This window comes from Tetrahymena thermophila, assembly GCF_000189635.1.
Source record: "Tetrahymena thermophila SB210 genomic scaffold scf_8254688, whole genome shotgun sequence".
Classification (NCBI taxonomy): Eukaryota; Ciliophora; class Oligohymenophorea; order Hymenostomatida; family Tetrahymenidae; genus Tetrahymena; species Tetrahymena thermophila.
The window spans coordinates 541,255-559,913 of record NW_002476454.1 but is presented as its reverse complement, the minus strand read 5'-3'; the positions used below and the strand labels follow the sequence as shown (position 1 = coordinate 559,913).

The 18,659-nt window shown below is 22.7% G+C and overlaps 5 protein-coding genes across 5 annotated transcripts; 1 reads left to right on the top strand and 4 right to left on the bottom strand. All coding sequences in view use genetic code 6, as the record gives it.

Moving 5' to 3' along the window:
* Window positions 1–390: 390 nt before the first annotated feature.
* On the bottom strand, window positions 391–2,691 carry TTHERM_00294870 (hypothetical protein; the record flags this gene model as incomplete). The annotated part of the gene is made up of 1 exon (XM_001013119.2): window positions 391–2,691. The coding sequence occupies exon 1, from the start codon at window positions 2,596–2,598 to the stop codon at window positions 391–393; it is 2,208 nt and encodes a 735-aa protein (XP_001013119.2). The 5' UTR covers window positions 2,599–2,691.
* A 503-nt stretch (window positions 2,692–3,194) lies between these two features.
* Window positions 3,195–4,340, bottom strand: TTHERM_000294869 (hypothetical protein; the record flags this gene model as incomplete). Its single annotated transcript, XM_012796905.1, has 1 exon — window positions 3,195–4,340. The coding sequence occupies exon 1, from the start codon at window positions 4,272–4,274 to the stop codon at window positions 3,195–3,197; it is 1,080 nt and encodes a 359-aa protein (XP_012652359.1). The 5' UTR covers window positions 4,275–4,340.
* Window positions 4,341–5,088: 748 nt separating this feature from the next.
* Window positions 5,089–6,567, bottom strand: TTHERM_00294880 (hypothetical protein; the record flags this gene model as incomplete). Its single annotated transcript, XM_001013120.2, has 1 exon — window positions 5,089–6,567. The coding sequence occupies exon 1, from the start codon at window positions 6,523–6,525 to the stop codon at window positions 5,089–5,091; it is 1,437 nt and encodes a 478-aa protein (XP_001013120.1). The 5' UTR covers window positions 6,526–6,567.
* A 1,207-nt stretch (window positions 6,568–7,774) lies between these two features.
* Window positions 7,775–9,340, bottom strand: TTHERM_00294890 (hypothetical protein; the record flags this gene model as incomplete). The annotated part of the gene is made up of 1 exon (XM_001013121.2): window positions 7,775–9,340. One exon carries the CDS (start codon window positions 9,338–9,340, stop codon window positions 7,775–7,777), a length of 1,566 nt encoding a protein of 521 aa, XP_001013121.2.
* Window positions 9,341–15,371: 6,031 nt separating this feature from the next.
* TTHERM_00294900 (hypothetical protein) lies at window positions 15,372–17,945 on the top strand (the record flags this gene model as incomplete). Its single annotated transcript, XM_001013122.2, has 2 exons — window positions 15,372–17,076; window positions 17,134–17,945. Exons 1-2 carry the CDS (start codon window positions 15,546–15,548, stop codon window positions 17,943–17,945), a joined length of 2,343 nt encoding a protein of 780 aa, XP_001013122.2. The 5' UTR covers window positions 15,372–15,545.
* Window positions 17,946–18,659: the final 714 nt, after the last annotated feature.

Below are 18,659 nucleotides of genomic sequence, written 5' to 3'. Positions count from 1 at the left end.
ATTTATTTTTTTGGTTTTTTAATGTTATAATACCGAAATTATGATGAAAATACAAAAGTAAAAATATACTGTAATAAATATTTGGATTTTTATTTATGAAACATCTACAAAGAACTTTTTAAAAAGGTATTAAAACAAGGAAAAAAAAAAAATGCTTTTCAAATACTTAAATTAGTGAGAATATAGTATATTTACTTAGATATTAATTAATTCTTAAAAAGTTTATTGTTTTTTTATTTCGCTTTGGTATTTCTGTTTTATTTTAATTTAATATATAAATGAAGTAAGTATGTATTAACTTTTAATTGGTTTTGTATGTTAATTTTAAATAAATTTTATGATATACTATAATATATTAATAGTTGAATAATGTATCTACAGGTTGCTATTTCATTTGAATTCTAATGCTAGAGAATTTATTTATATAATTTTTTAAGGAGAAAATTGATCACTTGGAATTCTTTTTGGCTTTTCTGTCTTGGAATTACCAATAATTTGGTTATAAGTTTTATCAGGTTTTTATCTTTTTTGTACAAAATCTTTTAGAATTAAATATGAAGGAGGTGGATTCATTTTTTATGGTGAGACTGGTTAGCACAATCCTGCTCCACTATAATATTTTTCAGTCTAATTTTATTAGTTCTAGAATTTAGATTTTGGGTTTTTAGGAGATTGAAAATTGTTATCATAAAAGCTAACTGTCATTGGAGCTAAGGTGGTTTCATAGTTTTTATAATCATAGAAGCTCGGAACCAAGCCTTAGTCTAATAAAACTTGGTTTTTTGTGGTAGTATCATAAAATATATTTTATTTAGAAGATGAATTCTTAGATGTAAAAGGATATTATTATAATGACTATATATATAAAAAATCTTCGCCTTTTAATCCTATTGTTTTCTAAAAATCCTCTTAAACACTTTAAACTCGTTTTCTGCAACTTGTAAAAATGTGTCCTTTGGGGGATTGTTTACTTTACTACTGATTACCGTTTTACGAACCTTGCTGACTTGAAATGGTATTGCCTATACTAAAATTATAGCAGTCAGAATCAAATTATATGTGTTTATTTTAACTTGACTGGCTACTGCCAATATTTAATTTATCATTACATTATAAAAAATCTATATTAAATGATGTATTCAAAGATAACTATCTTTTTTCTGATATTTTTTCACAAGTGCTTTACACATAAGATTTTAATTAATTGAAAGGGTTGTTTGGTAAATAAGGATTATACTGAGATTCTTAAGCAGATACTCCTCTTTTATGTGGGAACTCTATTTTTCTTTTCCTAAATTATAAAATATTCTATTAATGGTTTTTTATTAATGGAATTTATCTAAAGACTCTTTAATCTCTGTTTGATTCTGTATATTCTTTTTCTTCTTAGTTATCTTCTAATGTATTATTTTTATATTTCTCTGTTGTATTATTTTTTATTTTGAGTCTACTTAAAATTATTTTTTTATTTTTGCTATTAGCTTCTCTATTAATTCTTTCCTTGTAATATGAAATTCCATCAAATGTCTAAGCCTCGATATCTATATCTTAGTATTCTGTTATACTACCATTAAAATCTTAAGTATTTGAACCTAGTAATTATTCTTTAACTAAAGTATTCGATATTGGAATAAGTGTACTACTATTTACTTATGAAGAACTTAATTAATTCTAGCTATCCAATGAAAAACCACAGTAAAATGGTGATGTCTAATTAAAATAGTGCTTATCTCCTTCTTCAGATTTATTTATATCTATAGGTGATTCATTCGTCAATGATAGCTTATGAGAGAATTTTCTCTTACATGATGAATTATTTTCTTAAGAGCTACTTAACGAAAGATCATAATTTAAGTTAAATATTTTTTGAGTAGCTTAAGTTGCTGTAGATTATCTCGAAAAAATTTATTCATAGTTGTTCCCATTCTATTAATTTAATAGGTTAGATATATCTCCATTAATATTTTTATTTAAATTAAGCTAAATTTCAGTAGCTGTCTTTTAATCAGACTACTCTTATTAGGAATGTATTGTACTCATGTGTGTTTCAGCATCGTCTGATGGAATAATATTTTGAGTTAGAGATATCCCTTGGATGTCTTAACTATATTTATTTATCTCATTAAATATCTTTGATTAATTCAGCCCATTATATTAGGTTACATTATAGTCTTTACGCGATTTACCCATTTTCAAAGGAGAAATTTGTTTAATTTCAATAAACTTGAAAAAATCACTATCTTCTAAATTCACCTTTACTTTTTAAGCCTACTTTTTAGCTTATACTAATTCCTGCTACTTACTAACTAATTAAGTGCTTGTGAGATTTGCTTTTTATTGAAAAGTTTCATTTTAATCCTCCTGCTGTGTTCTTTTTCTGAAGATAGGTGAAAATCTTTTTGCTTGTCTTTGTGAGTTTACAAAAGTTTTATTTTTATTATAATTTTTTAGAAATGGATTATTTTCAGGCTTATCTCTTAATGGTGAGAGCGGAGGCTTAAAATCATCTGGCTATGAAATATTATTTTCTTTTGCTCTGCAATCAGATTTTTCTATAAACTCACTTCTGATTGCAGTAAATAGATTTTAAACCTTCATGAGATATATAGAAAAGTGAGTTAGTTAAAAAACCTTTATTTAAAATTGCAAATAAATTATCTTGATAACTCTTTTTTTTACTTCTATTAATTCTTTCTTATACATCTTATTTGTAATAAGATAAAATCAAAGATTTTTAGATAATACAGATCCTAATATTTTAATAATTAAATTTTGTGGACTATATTATTCAATCAAGAGAAAAATGCAAACCAAAGTAATCCAAATGTATTTTAGCCATGTATTTTTTATTTAATCTAACATTATGTTCTTCATTTATTTTTAATAAAGCTGAAAAAACAAAAAACAAAATATTTAATGTAAATTAAATTATTTTTAAATAGTTTATTATTTTAATTTTTAAAATAAGTCATTTAAGATTTAATTTGTTAATGTAAATAAACAACTAAAATAAACTATGATAATTTTGTTTAATTTTATAATTAAAAATTGATTAATCTATCTATCTATTTTTATTTGTAACCTAAAATTTATTTTTGTTTAAAAATATTTATTATTTTACCAAAAATTATTTAAATTACTTTGTTAGATTTAAAAAATTAAATCAAAATAGATAATATTAATATTTTGCATTTTCAGAAAACATCTTTTACAAGCACTTTTTTTTAATGTATAATCTTAAATTTTGATTAAAACGGCTATATGGGATAATAAATCTATTCTTTTTATTAATCATTTGTTTTTTATTATTATTTTAAATGTTGTAAGTTTTTAATAAGATTCTGTTACTGCTATTGATTTAATTATTTATTTTACGAATTTTACTTTGTTTATTCTTACTATTCTTGCTGGAGTTGTAAAGGATTTATTCCTTAGTTAGATGATCTTGTTGTAACTATTGGAGCTACATTTATGCTCGAAGCAGCAGCCATACTTTATTTTAGAACAATATTTGTAAAGTGGGAATTCTTTGTATAGGTTAATAGTTAGTTTGTGTTTTAATATTCAATATATGGTGAACTATTCTATTTGACCCAACAATCCATTTATTTTTTTAAATTTATGTCTTTTATCACTTTTTGAGATAGTTCACTAAAAGAAGACTAAGATTTAGATAAAGATCTTCCAGATTTATAGCTTATTATAACTTTCTTAGCTTTTTTTAAAGGTGAAATTTACAGGCTATCAGAATAGTTAGAGTGATTGGTTGTTGGAGTTGACTCTTTATATAGAGTTGAATTGCTAAAATTGGTATTATATGCTGTACTCTGATTAATTCCAATCATACTGCCAAAGCTCATACTCCTTTTGCTTTCTTTTTAAGCTGACTAACATCTGAATTATGGATTTTACTAATTACAATTTATATTATTCTTTTTAATTCTCTCAAACATGTACCTATTTTCTCGAGGATGGAGTACAATCGAAGGATATTCTTCATCTAAAAAATTTTTTTTCTCATGAGCAAGATTAATTAAAGGTTCTGATTTTCTATTTTTTTATATTTCTTATGATTAATTTCTTTTTGTCCTATTATCAGTAGTATTAATTGTACTTGGCCTATTTAAATTAGAAGAACCTCCAAAGTGGCTCAAATACATTTGAGCTATCTAAGATTTCATAGATTTGTTAAAATTAGTTAATGGAATGTATGGTACAATTTTAATTAGAGATTTATTTTCAATAGAGCCGTTAAGTTCAACATTTTGTTTCATAGAAAAGAATATCTTAATTGATTGATATATATGATATTTCTTAATTGAAATTATTTAGGAGTGTAATATATATTTATATTTTTGTTAACACTTTTATTGTAAGTGAAGATTATTTTCTAATTTCATTTAATTTTTATGTAATATAGATAAAAAAAGTAAAGTTGGAAAATACTTATCACAATATTTGTAAAGAAAATACAAAAAGTAATTAAATTAATGGTTCTAATTAGCCCTTTTTTTATATTATTTTAAGGTTATTTACTTACTTAATTAATCCACTAAAATACTCTCAAATACTTACTTTTCGGTACAAATTTAAAATACATTTTTAATAAAAGTCTAAAAATATTTTTTATATTTATAAATCTAACTGATCTAATATATAAATAAAGTAAGTCATAAATCATCACTATCTTCTCTTAAATACTATTTTTTATTATTTCCTTAGACTTGACAATATGGGAATTGAAAATTTAAAATCTAATTTATTTATTTTTAACATAATAAATTTAATGAATAAAATTTTCTTTTTTAAATAAAATATTTATTAAAATAATCAGTTTTATATTTGATTTCCAGATGAAATAAAATTTAGCTTTACTTATTCAACAAATAAGATATTTTAAATTTAATTAAATTAGAAATATTAAGGAATAAATATATTACCTTTTTTATAAATTATATACAATTTAATAAACTTATTTATATATGCTTTGTTATGTCGATTAAATATGTTTGTTTTTTTAAATTTTGTTATGATTTGGTTTTTATAATTTGTTTATTTTGTTATTTTTGTTAATACTTTACTATAAATTCAATATATTTCGTATATTTTTATTGGTTTTAATTTTTTACTAGGAAATACCTTTGGGTAAAATTAATTTAGGATTTCTGTTCTTTAGAAATAAGGAGCTTATGTTACAGCAGTTTCATTGTTAAGTTAGCTCATATGAAGGAACTCAAATTTTGGATTTATTTTTTTGTAGGGAAAATATTACAAGTTTTATTACTGTTAGTTTACATTCTAATCAGTATTTTGATGGCTATTATTTAATTGGTTTTTACAATCTTTTGTTTAAGAATCTGGAAATTTAGAATCTTTAAGAGGAAATAATGATAAATAATTTTATTGGTAATTACTTTGCAAATTATTTTAAGAATCATTCCTCTATTTGGTATTTTATCTACTATATGGGCTAGCAGCTAACTTGCGTGGTCTGAATTTTTAATGATGATTTTCAAACATGATCGGTGAGAGTTACTGCTATTTAAAAGATGGAGTTTCGATTTCTAATATTCTAGGAGATACAATTTAAGATTTTTTTATATTTTGACTTTCATTTTATATGACAGCTGATAATTAATGGTAATCTTGGCTGCTATTAACTAATTCTTTTAACAAAAAATCTTATTTTTCATACAATTTTGATTTTTCTATAGCATTAATGTTATCATTACAGTTGTTTAAGGGTGAAGTAGATTTTTTACTATATATTACTTTCTTTTTCTTTCCTTAATCTTTTTCATATTTACTATTATTAAATGGTAACTAATTTAAAATGGTTGATTAATCTAAAGATCTTTCTATTCCTGCATTTCTACCTTCTAAAACAAAAGTATCTTAAAGTGTATACATTCTTTGTCTCTAGGTTTCTTTGGTTTGTTTCATAGAACTTTTTATTTTATTTAGTGAATAGTTGGTTTAAAATCTTCCTCTAGAGCTGCTTACATCATCTCTATAATTGATGAATCGTATATCAGAAGGGTGAGAAGCAGTTGCGGTTCTTCTGATTATTTATCTCTAAAAATTTACTGCTGCATCAGTGCTAACATTTATATTTTATTATTTTTAAGGAGTATATGATAGATGTGTAGTTTCATTGCTCCTATTCTAATACTTTAAAACTCTTTATTTAGAATAGAAAGCCCTTGTTAAAAACTTGCTTTATGCATTAGGATTATTTTCATTTGAATTTAAGACACTTTATCTCAACTCAGAGTAGTTTCTACTCCTACTTTTAAAATCTTTTAAAATATTTTGCTGAATATCACTGTAGTTAAGCAGAAGATCACCCTCTGATTCATTAGTTATCAGATCCTAATGAAAACTGTTTGATATATTGACAGTAGCATTTCTCTATCTCATTGATTGTTAATTTAAAGTAGTTTTTCTGTTTGACTGTAAAAACTCTTAATTGACATTCATATTATCTAAATAAATAGGTAAACTTTATTCTTGGTTTTAAATCATTTTTAACCTATCAATAACTTTTAATTAATTATTTGATTGTTTGATATTATATTGTTTCGCAATTTAAATGAATCCTTTATTTATTATTTAGGTTTCTGAATTTTTAATTAAAATTCAAAGTAATAAACCTTCATAAAATCTTAATTTACGAAAAGTAATAAAGCTTTATAGCCAATAATAGAATCTAATCAAAATTATTTAATTTGAAGCAAGTGATGAAATCTTTTATTTAAAAAAAAAAGTAAACTAAATTTGTTACTTAAGCTCTCTACTATACTTAAAAGTTTTTTATCTATTTATAAAACCAGAAAAGGTGTATTAAAAATCTATGATAAATTTATTTTCAAAAATGAAATAATATTAAAAAATATTGGGATAATTAATATGAATAATCTATCATAAATTAAACTTTTAGTCTTTATGTGAAGCTATATTTTGACTATTGTTTTATTTTAATTTTGATTTCAAGCTTTTAATCTATTCAATTTAATGTAAGGTTAAATTGTATATGCACTGAATGCTTAACTTAAAATCAGCTGCGTAGCACTTAGTGTAAATTCTTTTATACTAAATAAAATTTCTCTCTTATTTTATTTTTTTCCAAGATCCTCTAAGTTTGTTTTATAGACTAAATTATTTGAAGAGGGATTCATTTACAATAAATAACTTTAAAATATATCCAATAAAATAAATCTTATTTTATTGGAGATATTTAGCTCTATTTATATCTTATAATGTATCAATATGAAATTCTTCCAATTAAAAGTTTAATAAAAAAAGTAAAATATGATCCTCATTTTTAATTCTAAAATTAGATCATTTTTTTACTATTTACTATTATTTATTATTGGTTTTTTTATAAAAATTCTCATTCTGATTTAGTAAAATTTCTATCATTTTAACTGAAATTAAAATATTATTTTAATACAAAGTTTATTATTAATTTTATATAATAACATTTTAATATAAATTTAATTTTACAAATTTGTTAAACAATTATTTTAATTTATAATACAAATATTTTTTATTAAAATTTCTTTAGAAAAATTTTTTAAACAAATTTTGATTATTAATTTTTATCTTGATTGACTTATTTATTTACAAAATAAAATCTATCTAAATATTTTGTGAAAATATCTTTTCTGTTCTAAAATTAGCAAAACTTTTTGTTCCTCAAGTATTTATTATCCATTTACTTCTTACCGAAAAATATTTTGGTAATATTGATTTGAAACTTTTATAATTTAAGTCAAATATTCTCATCTTAATTTTATTAAAGAGATGGAGCAGTGACTTTTATTGTAAAGCTGTTTTTGTCACCTTGTATTAAATTAGAATAGTTTTGTCTTGAAATAATTGATTTGGCCTCTTAGTAAAAGTTACTTATATCTTATATACTGTCAGGTGAATAAGAGGTACGAATCGCTTTGTTGTAATTGTAAACTGAAAGCACTTTCATTTTTTAAGCAAGCCTATCAATTTTAGGTGGAGTTTCTAAGATTTTTTAATTATTTTTAATAGATTGCTTTAGTTTTATGCTTTGGTATTTATACATTTTTGGTAAATATCTATTTTAATTTAATGCTTAATACTCTGAATTTATGTTACATTCTATTTCATGTATTTAATTATTTTCTTCTTATTTTTAAATTAGATTACAATCTTCAATTATTTTTTTGTTTTTTGTAAGTTAATCTGGAGCTTAAAATTATTGAATACTAGAATTATTTTATAGTTTTGTAGTTGCTGTTGTGGTTGTTGTTTGGGTAATGTCATAGCAAGTTTCTAGACAAGAAAAACTGTTTTACTCGCCCTCACTCTTACTGCTGTCAAGATATTGATTTTCTGTTTTAATCTTTTTTTATGAGTCTAGTTAAGCAAAGGGGTTTTATTGTGATATTTGTTCTCTCACTTGTTAATGGTAATAAAGATTATTTTTATTCCTCACTCTTGCATCAGGGCAGGTTAAAATAATTTTATTTTTGGGTTAACTAGCTAGTTATTGACATAAAGCATTTGATTAAAGCTAGCAATCCATAGTTTAGCTTATTAATTGAAGGTTTATATCTTTTTTATTTTATATTGATGGGAAGACGCTTTAGTTTTGATAAACTACACCTTAAGATTTCGATTAGCACCTAGATAAAGAGCGATATGTACTTGACATTTCACTATCTCTCTCTAAATTTCTTTGAAATGGCTAATTCATCTTTTTCTAGCTAACAACTATCTTTCTAATTCTCATTCCTTACTAATTAGAATTTATACTTTCAGAAGCTTATTAATCTGTTTTAATACTTTCATGGGTTTATTAATTTTACTTGTTTTATTTTTAATAGGATGAAAGACAAGATGGTAAAGATGTCCTTACCCTAGGCTACTAAATTCCTTTTTATATAACTATAAAAGAAGCATTTAACTCTTCTTAGACCTAGTTTTAGTTAGTTCTACTTTAAAAATTTCTTTTGTTCTTCATCTGAGGAGAAGTAGGAGAAGAAAGCAGGCTTTTATTTTTGGTTTAGATTTTCTGATTGTACCTTGAAGATTCGCTTAAAAGTCTCCCATTTTTCTACTAAATTATAGAACTGTTGCGACGATATTTTATGGAATATTTATTGGTTTTTTCTGGGCTAGAAATTTATGAGGATTAGTCAGGTTCAGTCTTAATATAATTTGATAATTTATTTTTTATTATTATAGATTTTAGCTCGTTTATTTTAGATAAATTTTCTATCGAAGTATTCAAAATTTGCTTATTTACACATTCATTTTATTATAGGTTTACCTAAATATCTTTACTTTCCAGTTATACCATTATAGACTTCTTTTTAATAATTAGATTCTTTTTTGTGAGATTATTTAAGTATTTATTTTATTTGTTCCTTTTTATTATTTTGTTAAGGTTTATTAAAAATGAGTAATTTAATTTATTGCAAACAGCTTATTTAATTTTACATAAAATCTTTTAATTTTATATTTTTTTAGAAGATGTACTAAGAATATAAAAAAAATGTAATAAATATACTTTTATAAATTAAGTAAATCAAAATTTGCATTGCTAAATTATGTAAATCAAAAAAATAAATTCCTATAAAAGTGTTTCTATTACTAACATTTTAGGTAAATTTTTTATTACTGTCTTTTACTTATATTAAATAATTTTTCAAAATTTAATCTTACATTATTAAATTTAATATATTCCATTCGATCTCTCAAGCTTACTTACTTAAGTAAATTCTATTGGAATAGAATAATTTTATTAATAATTAATTTATTATCAATATTTTATATACTTATTCTTTCTTTATCCAATAATTTAATTTTCATAAAAATTTAATTTAATTAGAACTAATAAAATAATTTTTAATCAAAATATATCAGATTTAGATTTTTACTTAATTTGGTTATTTTATATTTATTTGAACTCTAAAGTATTGAGAATTAGATTAATAATATTTAAGAAATAGTTGATGTGCAAAAAAATACTTTCAAAATAAAATTAAAAATCTGAACTTACAAAATTTGTTTCAAAATTAATGAACATAAGCCAAGAGCTGATCTATTTGTAATTTTTTTATTTGTACTTAAAATATTTGAAAATTAATTTAATCTATTGAGAAATAATGAAAAAAATTTTATTTTTAATTTCAAAAAGTTGTTAAAAAATAATTATTAATTTGTAATTTTTATCATCAAATAACTTATTACTATTATCTTTGTCAAATTAAAAACCGTTTAAATTAACAAGTATTCTTTTTATTTTTTTTTAATTTACTCACTTTTGTGTGTACTTATTTACTTGATTTTAATTATGTTTTACCTCTAAATATTTAGTAGATGCTTAGAAGATTTCTAATTTTAATTAAATTGGATTAAAGTATGAATTTTAAAAAAAAATATATCAACTATCATGTTCCCATTTTAGAGATTTAAAAATTTAAATCAGATATTTTTTTTCAAAAAACATAATTAATAGATAATCTCTTTGAGTGAGTTTTCCCTACTACCTTTTAAAAGATCAGAAAATCTAATTATCTTAATTGTGTTATCTTCCTGTTTGAAAGTCTACAAATGAAAATTATGCTCTAATTTGAATAATTTGCTTTTGAAGAAATTTGTTTAATAAAAATTCAGAAAATAAAAGATATTGATTACACAGAGTTAAATTTCTCTGGAAAAATTTTAAATAAATATCTTTTGAAACAAAAATTAATCATTAGCTGTATAAAGCTACTCTCTAATTGCCATAAAATCCTAAAAGGTGTGATATTGAAATCAAAGTGTTTTTAATATATTTTTTTAGGTGTCAATTTTAAATTTTCTGAGTTTGGTAAGTAGGTATACAAAAAAAATTTAGTTAGAAATCATTCATTTTTACAACATTTTTAATTTTTTTCTATAAATGACTAATCTTTATTGAGAAAGTTTTGAATTTTGTCATAATTTTATATTTATTTTTGAATGCAAATAAATTAGTTTCAAATAAATAACTTCAATTTATTTTCTCACTTTCTTATTTCTTAATTAAAAATATTGCATCTAATCACGAAGTGCATCAGCCTTTTAAGCTTACGTTTTTCTCTATGAAAATATTCAACATCGATTTTTAAGACTACCAGATATTTTTATAAATTTACTACTAAAATTTAAAAATAGATTGATGATTTGGCTATACGAGTTTAATTAAATTAATTAGGTAATTGGAAATCATCTCGCTAATTTTAAGAATTGCTAAAGGTCGGCTAGTAAAATTTTGTTATTAAAATTTAAATTAAAAAGAGAGAAAGAATGAGTATAGCTTACATATAATTTATTACATTCTTATATTCAAACTGTTTTTACTCGTTATTTCAGTTTTAAAAATTGAAAAACTACATTTTTACAAATTTAGCATTTATATTTATTTAGAAAACACTAAATATTATTTTAAAACTTTATTTAAATATGGCCATTAAGCAGTATAGAAGCTAAATAATTAGGAAGGCCTATGATTTGAAAGTAATATTTCTTCTTATTTTAAACCCTAAATTTACAAAGATCTTTGAAGGGGATATCATAAATATATAAATAGAAAAATAAATATTTTTCAACTAAGAGATTCATTTTTATCCTCTTTTGCTAAATAGCAACAATTTAAGTTACCTAAATATTTTCGTTACAGGTTATGAGCAATAAAATTAAGACTGTTTTGATGATCTTATTTTTATCACATTTCTGTTTTTTATTGAGGTTTCAAAACTTGAATTTTTTGTGTAATAAATAAGGAGTATTTCAAAATTCAATCTTGATTAACTCTAAAAATAAATATATTAAATCCTTTAAATTAAATCTGCTTGCTTCGATGATGATTGATGGTCATATCAATTAAAACATAAATGATAGCATAAAAATATGATCATTTTTATTTATTTGAAAATAATTAAGAATTTTGCTAATTTATCTTATATTTGAAGCTTACAAAAATAAAATCTTTTTAATTTTAATAAAAACATCAAATTAAGTCATTTATGTTGGAAATTTAATTTATTAAAAGTATTTTATTTTTACAGCATAAAAGTTTTATAGATAATAAAATGTTGATTGAAATTTTGAAGATACGCATACAGAATGCTAAATTTTAATAACTTATGAAGAGATAAAAGTAAAACTCAATTTAAAATTTTAAGGAAATATAAGTAAGAACTATAACACACACATATTTAAAAACAGTATGTTAATTAATTAATAATGGATCTAAAATAAAAAAAGTTCTTTATTTCTTAAAAAGGAAACATTGCTCTTAAATACATGGCTATTTTAACAAAAATTAGGGTGATACAAATAATTTCCATCAAAATTGATAAACTAAAAGATGAATTTGAGAGGATAATTACGTCACAATTTAATCAATAAATTTAATATTATTATTTGATAAATATTGTTAATTAAAATCAAATATATGTTAAGAAAATTCAACTATCTCCCTCCCATTCTCTTATTTTTTATGGCTATAATACTCAAAAAGAAGATTCAAGCAATAACACTCACATTTTCATATTTTTATTATTGAAGGTTATGTTAAAGTAACATAAAAAGCTTTTTTATTATCGGATTATTCTAAATATATTTACCATGCTTAAAAGCGTTTGATAATATTCTAATCATATTAACTGTAAAGTGTATACTTATGTATAATTAATGCATTTTCAAGAGAGCAAGAAAGCGAGAAGAGATTAAATCAAATGTTTTTACAAAAAATTGTTCTAGCTCAATTATATGCTCTTATAGATTCCTTAACTTTAATAATGATTTGATTATATTCGTTATCATATGAAAATTCAAATAAATATTTGTAGAATTATATGCAGAGATTATGTAAATAATCTATTTGCTTTGTTTTTTTTTTAAATTGTATGTAGAAAAAAGAAGGAGATGATTTTTATGATAATAATTGCAAAAGGCTTCAAAATATGATAAAAATTTCAATTAGCAAAACCAAATTAATTTACGAAGATATTTCATAAAAAAAATTCTGTAAGCAGGAACAAGTTATGTTAAATTTGAAATGACTGTAAATTAAATTGGATTTAACTATTTTAAAATGAAGTCATTTTTTTTGAAATTTCAAAAAGAAGTAATACGGAGAATAATCAGACTTTGAGAATGTAGCCTTATATCTTATTATCTTAGAGGAAGAAGAAGTGGTAATGTGTATTTTTAAAAATATATATTGATTATAGATTAACTTTAAGAAGAGTTCCATCTTATAAAGAAATATTTGTGAGTGTTGCGAAGTTATGTTAAATTTGCAATGACAGTAAATTAAATTTGATTAAATATTTAAAAAATGAAAGTTTTTTATTTGAATAGCTCAAAAAATAGTAAGACAACAAATAATCAGAATTTCATAGAATAACATTAATATCTAATTACCATAGTCTAACAAGAAAAATCAAACCATATATTTGGGCATATATTTTGATTTTTAATTTTAGAAAAATATCCCAAATTTTTGTCACTTAATCTATCTAATTAATCTTGCATAACAAATAAAATTAATAAGAAAAATTAAAAAAAGATTTATCTTTATTAATAGAATTGGGGAATCTTTTAAATATTTAGTGAAAGGATAATTGAAGATTGTTAATACTGAAAGCATTTTTTTTAACATAAAATTAAAATTTCTAAAAAAAAATCTTTGATGTTTATTTTTACTAAAACACAAATAAGATTGTCACAATAATAATTACTTTTAATAGAACTGGAAGGTAATTAACTAATTTTGAATAAAATAATCGCATAATGTAAATTAAATATAGAATTTCTATTATAATAAGGAAGAGGGGAATTCTTTCTATCAAACGAATTTTCTAATTTTTTAAAAAAAGCAAAAGAAAGAAAATTGAAATTACTCTATTGAAGTAATATTTGTAAAATTACGAATTATAAAAGACTAATTAATTATTTAGTCAATAAGTGGTTCCTTTGTTTGCTTTTATGTAGAAATATTTAATTAAAAGTATAACTAAATAAATAAGCGGGTAGGTAACATTAAATTTTAGGTTATTTTGGATTTTTTATTTAAATGAACTGAAAAATAAAGTAAATAAATAAATACTGGTTTTTTGCTTGAAAGAAAAATACATTTTAATTAAAAAGAAACAAACATAGAATATATATTTGTATGAAAAAATTATAACAAATACTTTTATTTTATGTTTATATAAAAATATGCAACAAAAAATGATCTAAGCCACAAATTAACAAAATAAAGCTAAAAGGAATATTTATTTCATTATTTTCAGGGATTGTTAAATAATTTTGTGGTTACTGAGTGTAAATACTTTGGGTGATTCTTATCAATCAATCAATTTATCAATTTTAAGTTTCTATTTAATTAATTATCATTTATTAAACATATCAAAAAGATAATTAGAAAATTTTATCAAGAATCAAATACTTTATTTATTTGATATCTACAAAGCGATTGATTGATTGATTAATTAATTGGATGAGTGAAATAAAAATTTCTTAGCTTGCAAAAAGCGAACATAAATAAATATTTATTTATTTGATTGGCTTTGTCATACACCGAATATAAAAGTATTAATTCTTAAATGAAATAAATCTAAAATTCTTATTTTTGCGATTATTTTTAGAGTAACTAGTCTCTTTCTATTTTCAAGGATGGCGAAATTAATTTTCTCGAAAATTTCAGTTAAACATTGTACAGATTTTCTGAGCACTAGATTTAAAAATTTACAATTTTTCTTAAATGAAGCTATATTCATAAAAGAAGTAAAAAGCATTTTAGGAGCCTTAATTAAACTTATAAAAAGTATTTAAAATGCTTAATAATATTGAAATATTTGCTATTGTTTATTCAACTATTTTCCCTTAGGGGTGAGATAAAATTTTAGTTTTTTATCTTTTTTTAACATATCTTAATTAATATACTACTTTTGTATAAACCAGAGAAATTATAAAAGAAGAAAGGCGAGCGATAAAGTATTTGCTTGGTTCAAAAAAATAACATATGCAATCACTTTTATAATCTAACAATAAAAGAACAGGAGATATTTTAAAATTTTATTTAATATGTCCTGTAAATGAAAATAGATAGATAAATAGATATAGATTCTTTGTGACTAATACCGCATTATCTTAATTTTATAATTACTTACTTAATAATTTTCTTTTTTATTGAAATCATATCCAAGGAGGGCCGGTCGTAATTTGAATAATTTTTGAGTATTAATCAATATTCTTTTTATAATTGTAAGAAAAAATTTTAGATAATAATTAAACTTTGGTGGCTTTTTATTTGTAATTAAAAGAATGAAAGGGATCTATACTTGATTTATCAAAAACAAAAAAAACATAAAAAATTCAAATAAGCATAAAAAATCTAAAAAAATAAAAATACCTCTGAAATTTGTTAATTAGCTCTTAATCAAAAGAGTATAAAGAAAAGAACTACTTTAATCATTCTATCAAAACAAATTAATAATATATATTTACATAACCTCTTACAAATAAAAATGGACAGCAAAATTGACCAAGGCATATCTTATAACTTCGCCAATATTGCTCTTTATCAACAATTGTTGAATTAAAAAAATCAAGCTTAAGCTATTTCCACTATCTCACATTCAAATTACCAATAAGGAAAACAGTTTGAGTCTAATTCTTCATCCTCGGTAAACAACTCTCATTTACAAAATGCAAGTGATAATATAACATGCCCAGTTCTTTTTAATTTGGTACCTAATTAACAAAGCTTGATTAAGGATAACTCAGGTATGCATCTTTTAGCTCAAATTCAATAGCAAAATTCTTCAGATTAGCCGAATATTTTGCAAATTTAATAACTTTCTTAAACTAAAAATATTTTACCTAGTGAAGTGCCTTATGCTTTAATCAGAAACAATTTCATGTAACCAGTTTTATAATTATAAATGGCATAGTAATAACCACTTCTTCTCGGAGTATAAGACCAATTATCTGCCTTGCCCTTAATTTAACCAGCCTAACTAGCTAATACAAAATAAGACATTTACAATATAAATAATTTACTTCAAAAACTAAATATATAAAATGAACCTTCTAACAATCCATAATAAAATTTATTAATTTTTTAATAACCTGCTATGTTGCTATAATCTCAGCAGCAGTAGCAATAATTCTTTCAAAACCCTCAACTCTTAGCACATGCCAATTTGTTGAATACTTCTAATAATAATTTAATTGGCTAAACTATCTAATCTAATAACGAACAAAAGATAAATAAAGATTTAAACCAAATTTCTGCAAAAATGAATGACCAGTTATTATTGGTTAATAACCAAAATTAATAAATGAATCAATTCTAACAATTAAATAGCCAATTGTTTGCAAATTAGATGATCCTGCCTGCTGAAAACTAATCTATGTATTTTAACAAAATTCCACTCAATCATTTAGAGTTGAATTAGTAAGCTCTAATTTCTTAGCAACTTTAGTAATAATTAATAATGTAAAAAAATATGGGAGCAAATGCGTAAATATTGTTAGCCAGCTCAAATGAACTAATGTAATTGCAAAATTAAGAAAGCTAAAACTAGCTATAAAATGAACAAAATAGATAAAATCTTCAAAATTATAAAAGCCTCTTACCTCCCCTTAAAAATGTGAATCTTCAGGACAAAACGATTTAAGGGATAACTCCTTTTTAAAATTCTGAAGATATTTCTTCTTCCACAACAATTAGTAATTCTCAAAAAGGATTAATACTTAATAATCAATATAGCAATACTCTTTCACCTTAAAGAGCATCTAATCCTTCAATTCAATCTATCCAACAGTCTTCTTCCCTTACTCACATAAACCACGGAGAGAAGACAGAGGACTGCTCAAATATATTCAGTACTGGCAAGGTAATAGCCAGCCTCAAAGACATCGATCAAAATGATTTAACATTCAGCCATAACCCTTAAATCTTCTTATCATAAAAGTTACTTCCAGTTCAGATGAAAAATGATTCACAAAATAATAAAATTGTTGCAAACCAAAGAACCAGTAATGAAATTTATAGTAATTTAAAAAATAATCTCCTAAATAAATCTCTCATCCAAAATATAAATTAATAAGATAGCGTTGAGGATTTAAAATATGGGCAGAACAAAGGGTTCTAAAAATAAAAATCTACTGGCGATAGAGAAAAAAATGGAACTTTTAATAGAGTTCTGCATTCAAGTTAATCATCTTCAAGCAGCACTCCTCTTAAATCTAAAACATCCAAGAAAGAAGAGAAGAACCTTAGAAAATAGCATGTAAAAATGTACTAAAACCCTTTAAATAGCGAATTTATTTAAAGCTAGCTATCAAGCTGTTTAAGCGATAACAATAGTAAAGAATCAAAAGACAATAAGTAAGCTAAAACACGCAATAATGAAGATCCCTACAAAAATTATGGTTATGACTCATAAATAAAAAATTAATTGCGCAAACAAGTTCTTAAATGCTTCTTTAAAAATGTTTCTACCTACGTTGATAAATTTGAGTCATAAATTGCTCATCAATTCCCAAACCTAGAAAAAAATGCACTTAAATCACTATGCAAATACTGGTCACAATTTGACAACCCAACTAAGAGAGAAAACCTGAAAAACGATGAGTACAAATCTCTCTGCTAAACTTTAGGTATTAACAGTGAAATAAAACCTCTTGGACAAAAGTCCATCAAGGAAGTCTTCTGCCTTAAAAATGATTTTAGTGAAGGCTTGAAGTATCTATTCACAAGCTTCAACGAAGATTTATCGCTCCATTCAAAGAAGCAAAAGCAAAAGAAAATGAAAGAATTGTATATCGAAACCTCTGAAGAGATTCTCGACGATATCCTTGGTAGATAAAGAAAGAAAAAGGATGCTTAGAATGGATAATAAAATAAAGATACTAATTGAGCACATAAATAAAATAGACGCTTTTAAGGCTGCAAAATGCTCCTTAAAAAAGCAATGTACTCTAACTCACTTCTAAAAAGCATATTTTTTTATTTATATTAATCACCTAAAATTATCGGAATATAAAATTGTATTTTCAGCCTATTAATTCTTTCTATTCATCTACTTTGCAGATGAAAAAGGCAAAGAAAATCTAAAGAAAAAATAATTGGTGATAAATTAAAATACATAAAATTAAGCTACAGACGCTTTATCTTAATATTCCCACCCCTCAATATTAAAAAACAAAACCAAGAAATCAAACAAACAAACCTTATTTTCAAATATTTAATAACAGACAATTAATTATAGCAAGTAAAATCAATAAATATATTATCTCACGCACATACACATACACATACCTTCCTCTAACACTTTCTCTTATTCACCGCATCCTCACCACCAAACAATTTCTTCATATAAACTTACTCACTCACTCTTTTTCATTAAACATAACCATTAAGTTAATATATTATGACTGATACATCAATTTAAATTTAATATATATAATTTGTTTATATAAAATATTTAATTCTATTTTGTAATTTATACTTTTGTATTATAAAAAACTCCTAATTGTTTTTACTTCCTCCAAATTATCTTTTTTCTCTATTCATATATCTAATAGAGATATTTCAATATTATGTCAATCACTTTCTATTTAATTTAATCTAA